The sequence below is a fragment of the Accipiter gentilis genome, chromosome 4 (genome assembly GCF_929443795.1).
Source record: "Accipiter gentilis chromosome 4, bAccGen1.1, whole genome shotgun sequence".
Lineage (NCBI taxonomy): Eukaryota > Metazoa > Chordata > Aves > Accipitriformes > Accipitridae > Astur > Astur gentilis.
The window spans coordinates 17,202,143-17,225,305 of record NC_064883.1 but is presented as its reverse complement, the minus strand read 5'-3'; the positions used below and the strand labels follow the sequence as shown (position 1 = coordinate 17,225,305).

At 39.8% G+C, this 23,163-nt stretch overlaps 1 protein-coding gene across 2 annotated transcripts; it reads left to right on the top strand.

The window, feature by feature from the left end:
- The first annotated feature begins 4,044 nt into the window (after positions 1–4,044).
- On the top strand, positions 4,045–22,711 carry TMEM106B (transmembrane protein 106B). 2 transcript variants are annotated; one of them, XM_049798439.1, is made up of 8 exons: positions 4,045–4,181; positions 7,548–7,769; positions 10,471–10,534; positions 11,796–11,955; positions 12,786–12,926; positions 13,031–13,080; positions 17,072–17,125; positions 17,867–22,711. In XM_049798439.1, the coding sequence occupies exons 2-8, from the start codon at positions 7,550–7,552 to the stop codon at positions 18,003–18,005; spliced, it is 828 nt and encodes a 275-aa protein (XP_049654396.1). In that variant the 5' UTR covers positions 4,045–4,181; positions 7,548–7,549; the 3' UTR covers positions 18,006–22,711. The 2 variants fall into 2 exon arrangements, with proteins under 2 accessions (XP_049654396.1, XP_049654394.1); XM_049798437.1 differs by lacking the exon at positions 4,045–4,181 and adding an exon at positions 4,220–4,673.
- Positions 22,712–23,163: the final 452 nt, after the last annotated feature.

Genomic DNA, 23,163 nt, shown 5'->3' with positions numbered 1-23,163 from the left:
ATGAAAGTATCTGTGACAAACTATATTCAAGTATTAAATGTGTCTAAAAATATTTACCATAAAATACCATTAAGATCAGCAATTCTGAAATATAGAGAATATTTCACAGGGGGAACAAAGGATGTTTCAAAATTGAACTTTTTTAAAAATCCAAGCAGACCAAATTAATACAGTGGATTTTTTTAATATACATTTTTAATTCTTTACATTTAGTGCAGCCACTCCTCAAACAGCACTAGGACACAGGATACAACATCAAAAGTGACCAGTATGTTCCTGGTCAAATAATAGGCTGGGTCTTACTGTCCTGTGCCTGGAGTTAAGGTTGCTTCAGACCACGTACACTTAAATTGGAAATACCTTGCAGAATTGCCTCTTTTTCTGTAGTTTGTATTTTTTTTTCTTTTTGGACTGAGTGTGGCTTTAGCTACCCTTCAATGATGAGATCTGGCACAAGCTACCATTGCAGCTACTGTGTAGCTCAGTCTAGTGCATCCTGGCACTAGGAAGACTTGTGAAAAAACAGGACTGTTGTAATTTTATTGAACCAAGGGCAAAATCACTCAAAATTAGGATTGCTCTTCATTTTATCAGGTTAACTTGTATCTCTTTTCTGAAGTTTCTCAGGAAGAAAACCATGGTATAGGGAATCAACATTTTCTTTTGGGTGTCCTCATGAACCAGTGATAGAGAGAATATTAGAAAAATCATTATCTTTACAACACGGCAGCATAACTATTCCCTAGGCTACTTAAGGTGGAGGAGGAACATAATCCACGCAGACAACTGTAATAGGTCTGCAAAGCCTGCTTTTCCTTGTATACAAAAACCCCAGTGATGTAATGATGAACCTAAAGTAATTACAGGATTTCTTCAATATCTTCTCTCTCATCAGGAACAGGTGAGTGGACGCAATCCCCAAAACTGCTGCTCTGTACTCTAGATTAGATGGGGACTATAGTTTTCACATTCTTTTTGTTTGATTTTGTTGGGGGTTTTGTTGTTGTTTGTTTCTTTGTCTGTTTTTCTGGACTTGAGACAGCTTGGGGATAAAAATGGGTTCTGTACCTAGCTTAGCATTCAGATAGCATGCCATCCATTTTTAGCCTGGTAGGCTATATGAAAACAAGGTTTATGCAATCACCCTGTGTCTCTGTTTGTGTCCCAAGTTCTTATAAGTTTGAAGGTGTTACCCAGTTTCAGTGGAGTCTGAGAGATAATAACATTTTACAAATTTTATAAAAATAGATAACTAGGCAGAGAAGACACTAGGGATTGAACACTTAGGAGTTAACACCTAATAACTTTCTATCCAGTCAGCAAATTTCTGAAAATTCCACTTCTGACCATGGCAGCCTGCATGTTGCTGCCAAAACGCTCTGCAGGAGAAGATGCTAGGCATATGTGGTCGTAACAGAAAATATCATTATAATTCAGGTAAATAGTCAGCCAACAAAGAGGCAAATCCATAGGAAACCAGGCTTCATTACCTTCCATGTTCACAGAACTAGTAGCTTATATTTCTGAAGGATGAAATAAATGAGGCCAGCCTGAAGTTTCTTCAGATAACCAATGCTAGTGGATCATTATTCATTGTAGGGGGGGGAACTAGAAGTAAATATAATTCTTAGCTGGTACTTCTAAGTCTCCTGCAGGTGCTCACAGGACCTGGGAGGCTGCACATTAGCACAATGGGCTGCTACAGGGAGTGCTAACTCCGGCCCTTTCAAGAACCTGATTCACTTATCATATCCCAGCCACAAAACTCGAATTGAAACCAGATTCATCACTTGGATTTCTTTACTGACATACTATAGGAAGTACAAACCGTACCCATTAAGTGATCTATGAGCTCGTATTACCTGCAAGTGTCCCATAACTCAGTCCAAGGTGATGACGTCAGCTTCTCTCTTTATGCTGTCTGAGTGTTTCCATTTCATACCCCTCCTACTAGCACTAGTATTGCATACCACCCCTTTACCATGCATTTCGGAACAGATTAATTTCTGTGTCTAAGTATGCAATCCTCATCTAGACATAATCTATTCAGTTTATGAACCAGCAATATTGGATGTTGTGCAGTCTGTACTTCTTTACTGCAAAATACCCTTTCCATAATCACAGGAACCCTGTCTTGACTAGCCCACGCTCAGTGACCCATTTTAGTAACACTTTTAAGCACTTCATCACATATTTAAGCACTTCTAATGTGCTTCTAATGTGTACATTTTGCTACCACACATTTTTCATGGTTTTCAAGCCTGCACAGTGGGTGTGACACTTGACCTTTATATTATTGTTTATTCTCAGTTTTCATTGCATTACTTTAGCCTGTAGCAAATAAATTATATTTAAGGTGAGCTTGAGGCCACTAATGGGTGAGCCAGATCCTTCCAGTGTTTCAATTTCTCTTTCTAAAATGATATCTTTAACAAGTACTTTCTAAGGGAAAATTACACAAAGCAAACAGATATCCAAAGAGATGTTTCCTTCGACCATGGCAGCTTTAAAGAGAAAAAACCCAAACCATTCTGTTTGTGTCAAAGCCACACAGGAAAGGCTATGGCAAGTGGCGAGAAGTCTTTAATAGGAAACATCTCTACTGATTACAGTAATAGAGAACTATCTCTGAAGCCCATGCTGATTTCAACTGTTGCTTCTATCATGGCAAGGGAAACACTCTCTCGGGTAATCTTGTAATATCCTTACTTGCATGGGGCCTTATAGATTAGTTTGAGGGCTGGAAGTATTGGATAAAAACTGCTGTAGTCTAAGGTGCAAAATTCTGATTTGATCAAAATCTCCATGTTAATTACAATTTACTATTTGAATAAATTTGCATTGAGAGAATTTGTCAGACTGAATAACTTTGAGCTGCCAGAACTCAGCATGACCTCCCAAAGCTGTCCCAAAAACCTTTTTTGCTAGACCTTTTTTGGCATGTCCCCTGTTCTGTGACGATTCAGGTCAATATGCCTGGCTGCCACTATTATTTAAAACAATGTAAAAGGCAAAGACTTGGTGATCTCCCTTTCTGTTTGGACAGCTGAAAGCTACGACTATTTTTTACACTGTGCTTTGCACTTCTTGGATCAATATAAAGTTGAGCCAGAACCAAAAGCCAATAGCGAGTGAAACTAATTGCCAGGCCTGATCCTACCAAAGTCACATCATTTGGCATTTTCTGGTGTTCTAAAGCAAGATACAAAGTTCATATAGGTCCTGAGCGTGCCAGGGATCTGTTCAAGGTATCTTACACACACCATTTTATAGTTGGGAACCCACAAAGTACAGCAGTCAATCTTGCTGCACGGAGCGCTTTGTGCCAGTACTTTGGGAACCTTGAGCAGCGATGGCCCAAAGACTCAGAAAAAGGTCTACCAGAGGGACAAGGGATGTGTCAGCTTTTGCCGATACTGTCTGTCAGGAGCTTGACCATGGCTGGCTGGAGAAGCAGAGTCAAGCCACCACCAAGCAGCATGCAGGACTCTCCATTACTTGAACCGGATAACAAAGGCTAGAGGCTACTGCTAGCCCGGGCCTCTTAAAACTCCCAGAAATCAGCAGGAAGGTCCAAGGACAAAGGGGATAAATGGCCTGGCACTGGACCAGGTAAATCTAGTGCAGACCTGTCTTCTCCGAGCACATGTTTGGGTGGGGGCAGGTTATTTTCTGTGATCATTTCCTGGACGACTGCCGACAGAAAAACTTAGGGAGGAAACCCGCTCTGCCCTCCGTCCCTTCGCTGCGGAGAGGAGCTGCGCCATCTCCCGATTTCCCCTTCTCTTACCCGTGCTTCTACCCCTACCCCTGGGCCCCGAGGTGCGGGAGCACCCCGCACCCCTCAGCCGGGGCTCCGAGCCTTCCGCCGACCAGGAGGGCAGGTGCGGCGCGGCCCCACTGGGCCGCAGCAGCCACCGCCGACGCGGCGCCCAGTGGCGAGGGGAACAGCGGGGCGCCCCGCGCCCCGGCCCCCGCGGGGAACCGGGCCCAGCCCCGCCCGCGGCCGACAGGGACGGGACGGGACGGGACGGGACCCAGGCGGCACCGCCCCCCGCCGCCCCGCGCCTGCGCACGCCCCGGATCCGGGGTTTAGCACCGGGGCAGCTGCGTCGTACCTGGAGCCTCCGGTTCTGCTGCTTCGCCGTGCTCGGTGCGGCTCACCCTCCCCCGGCCTGCAGGTGGGGAGGGCCGCTCCAGCGGCAGAGGGGAGCCGGGGGTCGGCGGCATGCCTGGGGCGGGAGCCGGGCCGAGCCACGGCCTGTGGCTGCGAGGCCCTGGCGGAGCTGGGCGCCGGGCGGGGGGGCCGCGGCGGTGGTTCGTGGGCTTTGGCGAGGCCCGGACAGGCCCGCGGCGGGGCCTTGCTTGCCTCCGGCCGGCCGGCCGGCCGGGACGGCCGCCCGCGCCCCTCCGCGCCGAGATACACACACACACCCGCACCCCCCGACTCGCCCCCGCCGGCCGGGCGGGTGCAGGGGCCCGCCCGGGGCAGCCTGGCAGCGGCCGAGCGTGCCGGATTTTGGTCCGCGGCCGCCGGCTGGAAACTTCGCCATGTTTGCGAGAGCAGCTGCCGCTCTGTCTTGACGGGCGAGAAAATCCGTACGTCTGAGGGAGGCTCTTGACTCCTGTGGTTTTGGCAATGCCAGTCTTACCGAACGGGCTGTGTCCGAGAGGTGGGTCTCTAAAGGGTTCGTGAAAGGCAGCACTGGAGATGCCTGCCCGTGCTGAGCGAGTTTGTGACTGCCGAGTCATCACCTTATCTTGCAGCTTCCTCTGTTTCGGAGGAGCTTGCAATGTTGGTGATTAAGCCGCAGCTGGTAGGGCAGAAGGTGGTTGTGCTTAAAAGTCGTGCTGTTTTGAAAAAGAAGTAGGTTTGTAAACCTCAAGTTTATATGTTTGCATATAAGGGGTAAGAATGCCAGCCTAACTCTTTGAGCAAGTATAACAGTCTAGTTTAACTATAAAGTTTCATTGAGTTTATAAACAAAAAATTTTTTTCCCCCAAGTCCTGCATGTAACTCAGGATGTGGTGGTTCTGCATGCCTGGAACATTGTTTGGGTTTTCTCTACGTACTCTCATGCTACAGTGCCGTAGCAAGCTGAAGGGCGCAGTCTTAAACAAAAGCTGCTTATCACAACGTTTTTTAATTTACCAGACTTCTTCTAACAGACTGTGAATTCAAGGAAACCCCAGGAAAGTCCAAGGAGACTAGAGTGTATACATCAGTATGAGGGAGAGACTTGGTCAAAGCACAGCTGTTAAGGAAGGATGGTTTGTGACTTTGATGGTGGTGTAGAGGCTGCCACCTATGAAAATGATACATTCCTAGGACTGCTACTGTTCAGCATATAGGTGTTGGATAAAAGAACAAAGTGTTCTCGAGTTTTGGTCAGCTGTAATAGGGTTCAGTGCTTGGTTGCAGGGGGAAAAGCATATTGGAGGAACACATTTCACCTGAAGCTGGTTTTCTGTTCTCTCATTTGTGAACCAAGACATGTCTCTAAGTCTCTGGTAGTAGAACAATAATTAAATTTTAATTAGTGAAGCTCAGGTACAGCTGGCATTAGAGGATACATCTGCATTAGTATCAATTCAAATAAAGGGTGTGCTCTTGAAATGAGTTCCCACTCATCCTTGCTTTCTGCACTTTGGTTCATGTCATGGTGATCTGGGAGTGCATGAACTACTCCTTTTGGAAGAAGCTAAAGCTAGGTGCGCTCCAGTTGTGAGTGAGTGTTGTCAGGCTAGACAAGAGCTAGTATGAAATAAACGCACAAAAACATATGTATAGTGTGGATGTTGGATCCTCAATAACTGTTTATTTCTATGGAGTTGCTACTTGTTCTGTATTTAGTTGTTAATGTAGACATAGGCTGAGCCTACCATCAGTAGAGCAGGTAAGTTGTATACAGGTGTAGCATAACAGCAGCAGGGACTGTTCCTGAGCTTTCAGGCCTCACTGTGACAGCTATTGCCTAAGCTGCAAGATCTAAATTTTGTAGCTTAAAGGCTGTAGGTCAGCTACAAGGAGAACAGTAAGCAAAAACCCCATGTAGAGTAATCTTCAACATTGTCAACAGCTTTTTAAGAAAATTTTTTTCAATTGCTCAATAGTTTTAATTTCTAGTTCAACAATTCCCATTCCTGAATGGGTCCCAAACTTAGAGTGTTTTAAAAGTGCTGTAGCAGCATAAGGATAAATAGTTTTCCTTCTTGTAAGGGTTTAATGACTTAAATGAATAAAATAATGCTGCATATTTGCTGGAACAGTAACTGGGACTTGTTGGCATTTGTTGAATTACTTTTCCCCTCCTACATTCACCTAGGCTTTGTGGCAATATAATGTATTAATGTTGTGCTTGTGTTACCATCACCATATTTGAGATCTTTCTGTTCTGTCTTGAGGGGTTGGTTTAAAATATTCTGACTTGTTTTGCTCCCTTAATCTTCCTCTTAAGGCTTTCTTCCTCCAGTGAATGAGCATGATCATTACTAGCAGCTACTTTAAAAATGCCATTTACAATGGAAAAAAAAAAATAATGAAGTTTTGCATACTCTTTTTAAATCATCCTGTTCCCTGAGACACTGGTGAATTGAGTGGCTGATGTCTCTGTGTGTTAAGTAACTAAAATGGGTGTGAGGATAAGCTGTACAACTGATTGCCACTACTGTACAGATTTATTTTTTTAACTTTGAGTTTGTTTTCCACCTGTTGCAAATTAGGAAGGTTTCCACTTGTATCACTCTATCACAGCCTTTAGTTTCAGGTGTTCTGTGTTTCAAGGTAGTTTCAGTGTCATGACTGAAAAGCTACACTAATGAGAAAATTTTAAAATTTGCATAGGTAGCAAAAATGTTTTTGTGACTAATACTTTTTTTTTAACAAGTATTTATAAATGCTATGTATTGCCAGCAGCTATGTTAAAGTAACTCCTGTTTTTTTCCTTGACTTTCCTGTGAATCTGTCCTCCTTTGGATTAAAGGGAATCATCAGTTTAAACACCTGGAGAACTATATTTCTAGCTTGGAAACTAGTAGCTGATCCTGTGTTCTCAAATCAAGTCCAACCTAAAAAGCTTATTAGAATTGAGTCTGTAGTGTGTGTAGAATCCACTGAAAATTGCAAACTTGCTTTCTAGAGCCCAGTCTTGATTTTTTTTATTATTATTTTTTTACACAAAGATTAATGTATTTTGTGAAAATCTGTACAATAGCAATCCTTTGAAAAGCGCTGCTGGACTGTTGTAACCTTTTGCCAGCAATTGTACTGTTCTAACTTAAAAGCCTTTTGTCGATCTCCCTTCAACCTGTGTGTATTGGAGGATCTGAACAAAAGTCCCGGTTAGTTCATGTTCTTATAGCTTGGGATCAACTCCAGCACAACAGGGCCTTAGCGTTTTACAGGTCTTAAGGGATCTGAACAGAGGGAAACACAAGTCTTGCCAGAGTAATGACCATAGACTAACAGTTACCTGATGTGGAGGAATAAATGCAAGCTGTGTTTGAATTGTTGTCCCTGAAAGCTTTCTTCTGATTGTTATTTTAGACATGGGAAAATCACTTTCTCACCTGCCTATGCACACATGCAAGGAAGATGGCTATGATGGAGGCACAGTGTCTGATAATATGAGAAATGGGTTAGTTCACTCAGAATCGCACAACGAAGATGGCAGATGTGGAGATGTATCACAGTTTCCCTATGTGGAATTTACAGGAAGAGACAGCGTCACCTGCCCAACTTGCCAGGGAACAGGAAGAATTCCACGAGGTAAGTTTTCTTTATTTCTTTTTTAACCCATAAATTTACCTCATAACCATGTGCAGCTGTAACTATAATAAGCTGTAACAAATAGCTCTCCTAATCAAGATGAAGTGTTTGACTTTTTCGCACTAAACATTTTGTTATGATTACACTGGATGAACAAAACAAATTGAGTCAGCTTTGGCTGTTACCTGTTGGGTCTTCTCTTGTCTGTACAATGCCAGTGTTCCTTGCTTCTCAGGTTTAAATTCGCACATAACCTTAGCTCTTGCAAGCTGAATTTGCAAACCTTTGTTTTCCTGACATTTTATTGCATTTTTTTAACTACTTATTTTAAACTATTTGAATCAATACGTCTGCAGAAACAGCTGCAAATACAGAGAGTGAAAAGTAGACCTGTGCTATGACACCTTTTCCCTGATCATTTATAATGAATTTTTCTTGCCCTCACTTCTGCCAGTGCCCCTCAATTTCCTTTACCTTCCCTTTGTCCCATCTGTCCCTGCTAGAGAGAGGAACCCAGCTGGGAGTTGAAAATATGTAGGATCTCTGGCTGCCCTGGGGAGGAGTAGGCTGCACAGCATTAGTCTTTGTGCTGTTTTGTTTGCTTACTGCCCTCATCCTTTGCTTTTCCTTTTAATAAAAAATTCTGTGTTATTACACTTCTATATGATAAGTCACCTCAATAGCTATTTAGGAAGAGACCTTTGAAAGAAGGAGGCAGGGTGTCTGAAACTGGGCAAAAGGAGACAGTGGCAAATGCAGTGTGCCGAGGCACAGCCTTCTGCTTCAGCTGTAAAATTCTCCCTTTGAGCAGGGAAGGAACTGATGAGAAGGTTTCATGTTTGGGACTGCTTTGCTTTTGCCAGAACTCTTATGCAAGATAGATTATTGGATGTAAAACCTCTCAGAATTGATTTTGACCAGCAACTTGGGAAAATTGACTGATGTCTGTGCCATATTGTCCTTGTACATGGTCTTCAGTCAGATTAGGTTCTGGTATAGTTCACAAATACTTCTGTCTCACCTGTGAATAAGTGGCAGGGGGCAGAGGGTGTTTAAATGGTTGCAAATATCATAAGAGATTTGTGGTTTAGCTGTTAACCTTTATACTATGATGTGTTCTTTGAGTACCTCTGAATTCAGTAAACTTGAAGTGTGGAAAAGCTAGGCAACTAAAACTTAACTGAAAGATGAGAAGGAAGTTTGTTCTGTTAGCTTGCTAACTTGAAATACTTGATAATATCAATAGCAAGTCTTACTCAAAATGGTGCTAGCTAAAATTTAATAATAGTGCGATTCTTATGTTCAAAAGCTTATTTCTTTGACTATAGGATTCTTGAATGTGATACTTAAACAAGTGTGAGTTAATTTGTTAACCATTTTGCAGCAACTATTAAAAATGCATGTTGTCCGTACATTCTAACGAAATAATCTGATTGAAGCTAGAACTTTAAATGAGTTATTAGAACAAGTAGGGCTGTCTAATTATTCCTCATTACTTTAGGGGAAAAAAAAATCATGTTTGGGATTTTCTGATGGGAGTAGGGGAAAAATTAAGTGTTCACAGAATGACTGAATGACTAGTAGGGAAGATACGTAATGTGATATGATGACTAAAGTGTGTAATAAACACGTGGAATTGTGTTTTACTTGGACAGCTTTAGCTTTTCAGTATGGTTAAGTATGAAAGTAGGACTGGGCTGTTTTGTTCAAAAGTTGAAGATGCTTCATTGAAGCTGAGATGAACTGTTTTAAATTGGTAGAGGTTTTTTAGAAGGTTGATTTTACATACTGCTACCTGCTTAGCATGCTTTGCTCACCTTAGTGGTTCAGCATGGAATCGCTTCTAAGTGGCTGATTAGCTAAGTGATAGTGCTGGCCAAATTCTGCACTTGGCTTAAAAAATACAAATCTGACATGGTCTTGAGGCCTCTCTGTTCTCATACGGATGAATCTCAATTCCATTTTCTTGTACAGCAAATAGCAAAAGCTATACAGGCAGATGTAGTCTGTGTATTTTCAACAACTCATCTGTGCTTCTTCTTTATTTCTACTGTTAAGATATCCCCCTTTTAAAAATGCTCTCTAGTGAAGTAACGTGTTGCTTGGAGGAATTCCAGTAGATACTTTTTTGACTTCCAGGGTGCTGCAGCTCAGTCCCATGAGAAATGGTTGTATATACCAGTGATTTCCAGAATGCACTGTATATATAATTTATGCTGCCAGTCACCCCAATTTTTTTTTTTAAAACAAACCTGACTTTTGCTTTTCAGAAGAGTGCATGTAGAATGCTTTCTGGATCAATTCTTCCTGTCTGAACTTCTGAATGTTTTGTCGTATGACTTTATATGGTCTGGCATAGAGAGCTGGAAGCTGTTAATGTACCTCCATTTCTCTCCAGGAAGTGGTGCCAGAGGCATACTGCCTCCTGTTTATGTATGCAGCACAGAATTTGTTGCTGTTTTGGTCTTTGTGGGCTTGGTGTTTTTTTCCTCTCCATGTTGTGTAAGCTGCACTCTATTTCAGAAAGTGACATAAGCTACAGTAGTATTCCACTTGGGTTGTTATCTGGAATTTAAATGTTTAACTTTAGTGTTTATTCTTTGTTGCCATTAAGTTATAAGGGGTACTCTTTGTTTGAAATAACTGCAAAAATATGTATTCTTTGTTTGTTTAAATTCTGAAAGGGTTTTTTTGTTTCCAGGGCAGGAAAATCAGCTGGTAGCCTTAATTCCATACAGTGATCAGAGACTGAGGCCAAGAAGAACGTAAGTTAATAGTTAGTTGTGATACATGAATCTACAGTTAATTCTTCTCTTCTAGTTAAAATTCAGCAATTTAAAGGAGATGGTGTTAAGAAGAATCAAGCAAAAATCACTGGGATGTTTTCTTGCATTCAGTTTTGAAAGAATCCTGCTTGTGAGTAATATCCACCTCAACCTTTAACTCTTGGAGAGTTATTTATTAACAGGTGTACATACTCCCATCACAGTATCTCTTACAAAGCTAAGTAATGCTGTATGATCTCTTCATGTAGATATTTATCTGATTGTCTACAGTAATTATGCAAGTATTTCTCAATCTCTGTAGCATCTTAATTGATCTAAGCAGATATATCCTCAGTGTTAGAGTCTTGAGTAAAGTGATAACTTCTTTGGGCTACTACTACAAAAGTCACCTAGAAATTAATTTGTAAAGCTCTGAACAGCTAGCAAAATCAACATATTATCATTCTGTTACAGCATATTTAATTTTTTTTTTTTAGGATCTACTTAAAGATTTAATTATAGTGCTCAGGGCTTCTTGTTCTGACACTGTTTTTTTCTTTTTCCTTAGTGTTTGGATGTTTCCGTAGTAAACAGAAATGAGTGCCAGGAAAAAAAATACAGTAACTTCATGTAATACTATCCTGGATCATACATCTGATGTAATAGTAGTACAAATTTGAAACATATTCCTTCAGTGTTCTAATTTTGAGAAAACTGGAGCTGCAGTTGAGCCTTTTATTTGTGTAATTTTTTAATTAACATACACCCCTTCCCCCCTTTTATATTGTTAATTGTGAATTTCCTGTTCCTTAGCAGGAGTCTAACACTTTCCCTGAAAATCTCTTATGATGAAGAATCCTGTGTAAGGCATATAAGAGTTTTATTCTCCTTTCTGGGTGTGTTGTGCAAGAGTCCCACAGAATGACAGAAGTTCTGCTATAAATAAATTTTAAGAAGTGCTTATGTTTCAAAGCACATATGTAGTTACCTCTTCCATTTTCATCTTTGTTACAAGTGTTGGGATAACCACAGGTTTTGAAACTTTATTTCTGATGTATATACAAGAGTAACATCTCTGTTTCAAACATAGATGTGAAGTGCAGCATAGCTTTTTTTCCCTTTGGAAGCTAATGGAAGCTAGAAATAGACTGAACTAGTTGTATTGACTAGTCATGCTCCTTATCACTTAAAAAAAAAAAAATAACATTCCACTATTGTTAACTGTGCTTTTGACTCTGAAATGTGTTCTTTTTTTCTCCAGAAAGCTCTACGTGACTGCTTCTGTAATTGTATGTTTACTACTTTCTGGGCTGGCTGTATTCTTCTTGTTTCCTCGCTCAATTGATGTTGAATACATTGGTGTGAAGTCAGTATATGTCACCTATGAACAGGGTAGACGTATAATATATCTAAATATTACGGTAAGTCTTGCTATCTGTTTGGATGTTTGTAATGGATAAATGCAACAAGAGATACTACTGTGAGAGTTTAATATACATAGAAATTGTGGTCTGGCTGGTAAGCTTAGTTAGTGCCTTAAGAAATACCAGCAGATACAATGACCAGTTTGAAAAATGTGACTGGACATGCTGTGGCTGGTTCCTGTAGCTATAGCTAATAGAGGTGTAGTTGCAAGCTACTATTGAGTCTTCTGTTTTCATGGGACCAGTGACTTTGGAGTTCTCTGCATTATTTTTGGAATACGAGTAAAATGCAATGTGTGTATGAAAGGATGTTATTAAACGCTGCCCTGTTATCATGCATCTGTCAAAATTGGGTTTGAGGAAAAATGATTTCTTATCCACCTTAAAACTCAAAGGGTTTCTTTCCACATGCTTCTTGACTTCTTGGTAATGCAGTCAATACAGGATTGCCTAAAGACTTTTGGTGGTGTTCCTCCTTTTAAATAAAGCAAAGCAGCTATGGAGAAAAGGCTCCTATGATAGCTAAATTTCCAGGGAGAAATAATTGAGGATAGAAAGAAATGCAGTATTTGCAGTGGAGGGTGGGCACCAGGGAAGTTGTGCAGAAGTTTGTGCTAGTCAATATATTGGCACACAAAAAACTGAGCAAGGGGTGAAGTGATGGTCCCTTATGCCCCAGCCCGCCCCCAATCCTAAAAGGCAGGAAAATATACTTGCATAATTTCAGGTATTACTGTCTCAGGCACAAAGTTCAAAATGTGTGCTCATCAAGATACACAGAATGGATAGCTGTTAATGTTTTTTGTTTGGGGTTGGTTTCTTTTCAGAACACACTAAATATAACGAACAACAACTATTATTCTGTTGAAGTGGCAAATATCACAGCCCAAGTTCAGTTTTCAAAAACCGTTATTGGCAAAGCACGGCTAAACAACATCACCAATATTGGTCCTCTGGATATGAAACAGGTAAATAAGGATAGGCTTTTGAAGTTGAATACCTGTTAATCTTCATATATAAATCTACTCATTTGTGTTTGCACTGCTTTTTTTCTTTCCTCTTTTTTTTTCAGATTGACTATATGGTGCCCACTGTCATACAAGATGAAATGAGCTACATGTTGTAAGTGTATTAACCTCTAAATGTCACATGGATCTTGTTAAAAATTACAATGGTGCTAAAAAAGACTTTTTTCAAAGTCAGCAGAAATGTATTTGGAGAGATGTTGTGGCATTTTCTTTGTGTGAGTTTAATAGTACTGAAAAATACTGAAACCACGGTTGTTGCAAGTGTTTCATATACTGGCTTGCTGTACCTGGCTCTCAGCACTTTGAATGGTATGTCTATCCCAATGTTTTAGGCCTTGGCAATAGCTAAGACCTGCTGCTTTGGGGGGTGAAGGTGCAGGTGTGTTCCCCTAACACATTCTTTAGTAACTTTCCCACAAATTTCTCTGACGGTAGAGGGAATTTGTGTTTAATTCTATACAAATTAGATGCTAATTTGTATTACTTTTCTTCAGACCATGTGTATACAAAGGTAAGCAGTGTTTACAGCCTGTCCTATAAGCGGTTTTATTCATAGCTTCTGAAAGTTCATTTGACCAACAGACTACTAGCTCAGTATATCATGGTAACAAAACCAAGTATTAGTTCTCTTACACTGAAATACAGACTGAACAGAAAGGGTTAACTATTGAGACTTCAGGTCTCTGCAGGTTCAGTGATGCCAGCCCCTTTGGGGTGGAAGAGAAACTTACAGCTTTGAAGTATTGGAATAAATGGAAATAGATATGAAATAGCAAAGTGGGCACTAACTTTAAGCAGAAAGTGTTGTACTTCTGTCACCTCTTAAAAGCACATAAGTTAGCTTTATGTAAACACTGAATCCTGTGGATCTGCTCACCCTTTGGATGCATGAGGAATAAATAAACGTGGGCTTCATAGAACTCATGCTAATACCTATCTGGTTGTGCTTTTTGTGCAATAATGCGTTGAGACTTCTTTCATGGTCAGTATTGTGGCCTTAATTTCAGTAATGCTGTTGAATGTTCCCAACAATCGCTGCAGCTTTTACTTGCAAGCTGGTGACTAACCTTAGAAAACCTGTATGACTTTGGATGTGGACAGGCAAAAGCTGCTCTGCCTGTAGATTGAACTGAATGGATTTCAGGCTTTTCTGCTTGATAGCTGCAGCCTTGGCAACACTGTGGAACAACAAGGTGCTCACTGGTCCAGCTCGGAGGTGGATTGTGCAGTCTTGGAGTAGAGGCAGAGAAATGGTCATGTGTCAGTGCCAGTAGTCTGTAATGTGCACTTGCCCTCCTTCAGGACAGCAAGTGTTTGTGAATGTTACTAGAAGAGCAGACTAATAGGTGATTTGTACGCATGTGAAAATAATCATTGCTTCAGCACAGTGATGCTAAGCATGGGCTATAACTGATAATAAGAGACCCATAACTATGGAATTTTGTGTCAGTTAAGGATCTAAGTTCTTGTACAGGCTGATACAACAAGGTCCTAGTGCTTTGTGAGTAGCACTCACTAGCATTGTTCTGATGTGTTCAGAATGTACTAAACAGAATTTGAGCCACACACAAAACTGTAGTTGTTCATTTTCTCCAGATTTTCTGTATGTTACACAGTTAGTATTAGTTGACCTTCCTGACCTGTTGACGGTTATTGTTGCTGATGGGTTTCTGCTCTTTCACTGTATTGTGAGTCTTGAAAGCCTGGGAAGCCTGAGCTCACTGTATGGAGCCACCCTGGAGACAGCAAGTGAGCTTCCTTAGTTTGAATAACCAGCCAACATAGCTTCAGCTGGTCTTAGTGGAGTTTTGTATTTTTGTCCTGGTTTCAGCTGGGATAGAGTTAACTGGCTTCCTAGTAGCTGGTACAGTACTATGTTTTGAGTTCAGCATGTGAAGAATGTTGATAACCCTGATGTTTTCAGTTGTTGCTCGGTAGTGTTTAGACTAAAGTCAAGGATTTTTCAGCTTCCCATGCCCAGCCAGCGAGAAAGCTGGAGGGGCACAAGAAGTTGGCACAGGACACAGCCAGGGTACCTGACCCAAAGTGGCCAACAGGGTATTATTCCATACCATGGGACGTCCCATCTAGTATAGGAACTGAGAAATGGGGGCGGGGAATCGCTGCTCGGGGACTAGCTGTGTGTTGGTTGGCGGGTGGTGAGCAATTGCACTGCGCATCATTTGTGTATTCTAATCCTTTCATTATTGCTGTTGTCATTTTATTAGTGTTATCATTATTAGTTTCTTCTTTTCTGTTCTATTAAACCATTCTTACCTCAACCCACTAGTTTTACTTCTTTTCCCGATTTTCTCCCCCATCCCATGGATAGAGGGGGAGTGAGTGAGCAGCTGTGTGGTGTTTAGTTGCTGGCTGGGGTTAAACCACAACAATTTTTTACTGTGTTTGAGTTTTTCTCCACACACAGATATCTAACTTGACTCCAGTGAAGGCCCTGGGCTATTTGTAATACAGATACTCCTTGTGCCTTATAGCATTGGAGTTTGTAGTGGATCACATTTTGGTGTTTCCCCAGATAGTCAATTTAGGTCTTGTGTTAGTCTTAACTAGCTAGTTGTTTGGATCCTGGAGAGTATGTCCTGTAAAATCAGCTTAGGTTGAATACAGGACTTAGAGACCTGAAGTGTCTGCATACACTCATCTGGATTCAGAATACCTGTATGCGGTCTTCTGATATGAAATCCACATCATACAGGGCATTTCCACACATTAATTTTAGAGAGCTGGCTCAATGAGGAGTTCACCTTCAATGTAGTTTCCTGGCTAGAGTTTTGTGCTGTGTGGTGTGTGTGTGTGTGTTTTTTACGGGGATTTTTTTGGTTGCTTGGCTTGTGTGTTTTGGGGTTTTTTTAAACAGATTTATTTCCACATACTGGAGATTCTCAAGTCCAGATTATGTTGGTGGTGTACCTTTCTGCTTGTCAGCCAGTATGTGCTGTTGGATATGAGCTGGCTTTATGTTATATTACAGGTTGTCTATATTTTGGATTAGAAAATTACAATAACTATCTGGCATTATGGTTTAGCTAAATCCTGTTTTAAGCCTAGCAGGGGAAAAAATCCAAATATTTGTTATTACTACAGATATCAATATAAAACAACTCTTATACTGGACTGTTTGTATTGTCATACAATTTGGATCACCTGTGTTAATTCACTGTTTAATACTTCATCATGTGTTTGGTGCTGGGGAAAAGAATGACAATGGCATGCAAATATTGTGGGTGGCTTGCCATGCGATCTTATTGCACTGATCACATGCCTTTCATTCCAGAGCTGATAAATTTGTGACCAAGAGCAATTGATTTAAGTGGGGGGAAGTATACATTTACATATTGCTCTGTATAACTGATATGTAGGTGCATGTCAGAAGATATAAGTCTGAAAAGGGTATCTCGCAAGAGAACAATAACTCTGACTTGAGATCTCTGCAGATTGGTTAAAGGTTACCTTGCATACTACAGAAGTGGATGAGTGGGAAAAAAAAGGGGGGACTTTCCGAAGTTCTTGATACTTTTTGAGCAAGAGTAGCAAGCCTTCAAGACTTTTTTTCATAGAAATTGCTGCTTTTACTTGAAAAGATGCTGAGGTTGGCATAACCTTGATCTTTTGTTGTAAATTTTCCTTTCTATGTATCAATTTCATGTGAATTGAAATTGCAGCAAATCATGTCTATATCCCTTCATAGTAAAAGTCTTCATCAGTGATGAAGTGATGTTGACATGCGTTAAGGTAGTGGTTCAGGTTAACTTTGGTTAGCTTCTGGAAGATCACGTGAACACTGTTTCACAGGACACTTGTTGGCCATCATTACATGTAAGCAAGCACTTTTTAATATAGTTCATGTGAGAGCAAGACTATGTATATAAAAGTAGACCTAGGTGAGTATACAGTCACTGGCAATGTTTTTGAACAAGTGTTTTAGTTGCCATTGCTAGCAACTCTATAGTCTGTATATACCCAGACAGCAGAATTTGCAGTTGAAGCCATGATTCTTGCTTTTTGGATAATTACCTGTAAAAGCTGGATGCAAATGCTAACAGTTGTTTTTCTTTTTTTTGCAGTGACTTCTGTACTTTACTATCTATCAAAGTGCATAACATAGTAGTGATGATGCAGTAAGTATGGAAACTTCCTATTTGTTGGAAACAACTTTAAAAGCTATGTAATTCATGTTAAAATATTACTTAGAAATACTTAATCCTGGAGTCTGTGCATCACAGATAAAATGAAATCAGCTTGCTTTCTACTGTAGTAACTTCATGGTTCTTGAAACAGAACCATGTCTTTTGACAGGTTCTGGTTGTGTAAAGATACTTGAATAGGTGAAACTGTTACTACTGTTACTATCTGCTCTGCAGTTGGGCTGTAGCTGTGGAGCTATTAAGGTCTCAAATACTTTGAAATGAGTTTGTGTATCAGCCACTGTTCAAAAATTGCTGAGATCTTCGTGATTTTGAAACAGTTACAAGCTTTAGTATGTGGCCAGAGTCCACTTTTTGTGACTGCATAAATAGCAGCATGGTGGGGTGGGGTTTTTTGTTTTTTTTTTTTAAGAGGGGTTGAAGAGGGGAGGTGTAGACCAACCATGGCTGTAGCTTCTCTAATGATTTGCTTTCTCCTCACAAAGCAAGATATTAATGAGTAAACCTCAGCTTTACTATCTTCTTTTTTCTAAAGAAGTCTGCTGAGGTTAATGGAGAAGATCTATGGTGGTAAACTAGTATTGTGAACTTATTTAAAACTTATTTTGTTCCAAAACTTTTTCCTTAAAAACCCCTAGCAATGTAACACTGATCTTTAGAATGGCAAACTCAAGCCTCTCACAAAACAAATCTCTCTTATGTTTTGTCTTTAAGAGTGACAGTGACAACCTCTTACTTTGGGCACTCTGAGCAGATATCCCAGGAGAGATACCAGTATGTGGACTGTGGAGGAAATACCACCTACCAGCTGGGCCAGTCAGAATATTTAAATGTACTTCAGCCTCCGCAATAAAAGCACCTGTTGGTTAGTGTGGAATGACTGCTGTTGATGCTTGCAGAGATCCTTTGAATAGGACTGGTACTATGAGAAGGGGAGAGTATGTGCATGTAAAGCATAGCGAACATGGTGACCTGTTCACTTTAGATGCAAGGAGGGAAAAGGTGCAAAATGTATATAGATGCACTTGTTAAATGTTGTGTTTTCCCCTTCTGTTTGCTTTCTATTACTGTAAGCACTTCTGTCAAGTTGTGTGGTGGGAGGGAGAGGGGGAATATCAGATTCTTGAACTGAAATGGGACCTTTACAGTGTGGTACATCAACTTAGAGTAACTGTGTGTATGTCTGTGTTTAGGTGAAATGTGTCACTAATGAGCATTTTAAAAAAATTGATACTCGTAAATTTTAAGTTTATACTTCAGTTATTGATATTTGACTATTGAAACTGGCAGTATTACTACTTAAGTAACAAGATTACTTTGAGGTACCTGTGTGTGAAACTTCTGTTAGTAACCCAGTGGCCATAGTTCTTTATTTTGGGATTCTACTTCTTGTTTTCTCTACATGATTAGAGGTGACATGCAGTCTGTGAAAGCTAGGAAAGCTCTCTTGGATGACACTATACTTGATTGTGCAACTCTAGAATCTGGCATCTTTTCATACTGCCTCCTACTACCTCTGGGATGTTGTAAGGAGAATGTGTTGTTAGATTTAAAGTTGGGTTTAAAAACAAAACAAAACCCAACTCCCAGAATCATTACTGACAAAGGAAGAATTCAAGACTGTAGAAAATGAATGGGTAAAGACTTTGACAAAGTGACAAAAGTGGTTTTTCTACCTTGTTTTTTAGTAAACTTTTGATTACAGCTATTAAAGTCAAGATTGTGCAGTTGGAACTAGATGGGAAACTATTTGAGCCATGGGTTTGGGCAGCTTGATGTAAATTTTCATTTTTATTGTTTTAATATACTGTGTATCTAAGCTACTTCTAAGTGTTAATATGTTGAGGTGTGTATATTTAGTACGCAGGCTCAGTAAGCAATGCAGTAGTTGCCTGAATCTCCAGAGCACTCACAGTTCACATCAAAGTTATGTAAGGGAGAATAAAGCAGTTCTTTCTGTAAGAGTAAATGCTGATGTAATCATGACTGACTTATAACAAAGCTATTAAATATTTTCAGTAGGAAAGTTTGCACAGTGAGAATTTCTGGGGTTATCAAATGTGGTGATTGTAAATTTTGGGTCCAAAGTTGCTTGACTTCTGAAGGCTGACTGTTCTAAGGGTTAGGTACGAGACTTTTTTTAATTAACTAGATCAGGATTGTTTTATTTCTGAATTAGATAAGATGCAGCTGTAAGAAGGTACTATTGATACTGCTGCATTGTAATGAATAATATATTTTTTTAAATAGATGTTGCGGTTTTTATGCTGCCCATCTCCTGGAAATAAGCTATATAAAATGAATTGGCAATAAACACTATGGAAAAAGGCTGCTGAGTAACTTCTTGCAACTCACAATCTCTTATGCTCCAGTACTTCAGTGGAGGTGCATGTCTATATTACACTTTTCTTTGTCAGCCTTTCTTAGGTGGACCTAACTGGGTGGGTGGGGAAAAGAATATTGATGATGTAAGGCTGATTTAAAAGAAATTAAGTAACCATAAAAAAAACCAAACTTCTCTCTTTGAATTGCTATAAGCACTTATTCTGAATGTCTATGAAAAATTTTGGAACCTAAACTGTCAGTTTCCTGTAATTGTTGATAAGATGAAGATGTCAGCCTTTGGCTTTGGAGAACTTCTAGAACTGGAATAGTCAATTCTGATGACTTACTGTAGTTATGTTCTGAAAATTATTCTTGAATCTGGGCACTTAAAAGTAAACACTATTACAGCTTACAATCATGGGGGAAACTAGTTCACAATTGACTCTAGTCTTCCTAGAGTATAGATGAGGTTTAGTCCTGTGGTTGACAAAATGCATGCAGAAACTTGTGTGATAGTCTGAAAAGATACAGGTGATAACTAAAGACCAGAATAGTGGGGAGCTGGGTAGAAGCAGAAGGGTAAACTCTTCTATGTTACCTGTTGTAGAAAGATTTGCTTATATTGGAGATTAGTGAGAGAACTACTGCTTTAAATTGTGCCAGATCTGAAGTCAGCCAGCAAGTGATATGGATTTTTTCTGCTAGGCCTAAGTATTTACAACTAGAGGTTGGTTTTGTTTGTTTGGGGTTGTTTTTTTGTTTTATTTTTTTAAATAGGAAAAAGAAGAAAACCGCTCTAGGCAGATATTTGTATCAATTTAAAACAAATTTTTCTTCAAAGGATAAAAGGTAATCTAAAAAAACTGAATGGCACAATGATAAAAGTATTTGGTGACAGTAATGAATGCCACTTGAACAGGCATGGCGGGGGGAGGTTACAGGGTTACACAGTGTTGAGACTCAAACTGACCTTTCAAAGTCTGGCGGACATGCTGAGCAAAATACATACCTAAATCTGTTGGTCTTACGTTGCATGAAATGATTGGTATTGGCTAATTTAAAATAAAGAATTATGAGTGGAATTATTCTTTCCATGTATGTGGCAGAAGGGGGAAGATACAGCTTTTGATGTCTGTCACTTCTAATGGATGTGAACTTTAACACCATCAATGTGTAGTAGACTTATGGAATGACTAAGAGTTCTCATCTTAAAGGGTGGGGTAAAGATCCTATTGATGAATCCTCAAATTAAGTCAGTTACAGGAGAATCAAAGGCTTAAGATTCTGCAAGTGCTTGTATGTCCTTGCAAAACTGTCAGCATTTTATTAACCAAACAAGGCAAGTATTTGAATTTAACTACTACTTTTAATATAAGATCTGATCAGATAAGCAGGCAAGCATCTGTTTGAATACTTAACTTAGACTTGATTTCTGTGGCTGAGCTTGGAAACATGTGAAGGGAGCAAGGGAAGTCAGTATTAAGTTGTATAACTTTGTAAACAAGGTATGAGAATAGATCCAAGTGACAGACCTGTAATTATCTCACATTTTTTATCTTGATTTTTTTTTTAAAATAAAAAAGGCAATATCTTTGGTTCACTGTAAATTAATAAGTACAAATTTTCTCCCAGAAGGTCAGCTTGAAGAACTGTAATTTTTTTCTGGTCTGCTTTCCTGTATGTAAGGTGGTTTCTGAAGGACTTTTTCTGAAGTGATTCATATTTCACTTGTAACTTCCCCACAATCTTTGAATACTATCAAATACATATATACTGGCATTGTAGTGTTGTGCTTAGAGGGATTTATTTCTAGTATAATTCTTGTCACTTGAGTTTTGTAGCAATTCCTGTACCAAAACCTGTTGCACTTTAAAGTGGAAGCTCTGTTAGTTATCTCTTAAAACAGTGGTCCAGATGTTGTACTTTAATGGCACAATTGAAAAGCAAAATTTAATGTATTCTGTATAGAATAACTGTAAAATTTCAAAATTACAACATAAGGTAAATTAATATGGAACACTTAAATGCATAAAGATGTTAGCTCTTCGGCCATTCTGACCTGGACAACAAAATTATTTTACATTTTAAATATGATGCTTTAAAAATAAGTGAATGAATAAAACTACCAAACTAACTCAAAGATCTAAGCATCAAATATCCATTTGGAGAGACTTAAAGGGAAGCGCTCTTACTAAATGGTGTAGTACCTGACGCTTACTCTTGAATTCGTGGTGTGGGGAAAAGCCTGCAGAAGTTCATTTATAATTTGTTCATCATTCATCTTGATATTTAGGGGATAGTTGCTGCTTAATCTTTTGTAAAGACAAGCATAACTATCTTTTTTTCGGTGTGGTATAGCTTTGAAGTTGTTAATGCGCTTCTGAGGTGTGCATGACCTTGATACTAACATGGTGGTGTTTATATTTTGCAGCCTTATGTTGGCAAACTTAAGTACATACTTCAGTTGACCTTGCTCCAAATTGTCCTTGAAGTTCTGCAAGTGAATAAATTTTTTCATAGTAGTACACTGCAAACATGACTTTTGGTGTTTTAGCATGTGGTGTATAAAGCTAACCATTTGAGCACTGAATCTTGAAGTGCTTGGATTGAAACATTAGGGTCTTTAAACATCTGATTGAAGTGCTGTGCCCTCATGATGGAAAGGATGGTGCTTGGAGTAGTATGAGAGAGATTTCTAGATTCAGAAATGTTAAAAGAAAAATAGTATTATTTCTTATTCAGCATTTAAGGCTTCTTTTTTTTTTTTTTGTTTTTCCCCTGTGGTGGTGGTGATGTGGGGATTAGTTGTGGTTTTGCTTCTCTTCCCACCCCCCAAATCTGTAGTGGGACATTTATCTGTTCCCAGACAGCATCTTCTGAAATGAGTGACTTGTTTCACAGTTGGGCAGTGATGTGAAGCTTAACATCAGCTGGACTGGACTTTGAGAGTTAAGAGATAAGACTAGCAGTAATACCTCTAAGAACTAAGTTTTTTACTTGCCTGTCTAACAAAATGCCACAACCCTAGCAATGCTTCCAGGCTTACTGTTACTTCTGAAAGGGAAGGATAAGTAATGCAAGTTCAACCAATGTACTTCAATAATGGACTACTGCAACCAGCAGAACACCCGTTAAGTGTTGGTGCTGATGACGCCAAAAAATCCAGATTGGTTTTTTGGCTTGGGGGGCAGAGAATAAAATCCAAGCCAAAACCTGACCAAAACATGTTGAAAATCATTTGGTTATGGCAAAAACATCCAGTGTTTGTCTACTTGAGAAGTCACCTTCCTATTCTACCTTTAGCTGGGGAATTCTGGTCATTACCAGAGGGGTAGTTTGGGGTAGTTTGCTCTACTGCCCTACAGCTTTTGCCGTGTAAATCTGCTTTTCTGCCTGTAGGCAGGCCTGTTGGACAGGAACAGTTGGCTGCAAAGAATCTGTACAATTAGTGTCAGGCCCTAACATACTGATCCTGATACTGTCCTCTTCCATCAACCATCATAAGGATCTTACAACCTGGATGCATACGTCTTTTTGGGTACTGAAACTGCTTTTGCTTTGCATGGGCAGGGATATTTAGTGCCAGACATGCAAGTATATTATGGTGCCTGAATATTTTGGGTCTGACTGTCAGTCATTTAGTTATTTCTGTTTTGTTTAAGGAAGCAAACTTAACCACTGTTAAC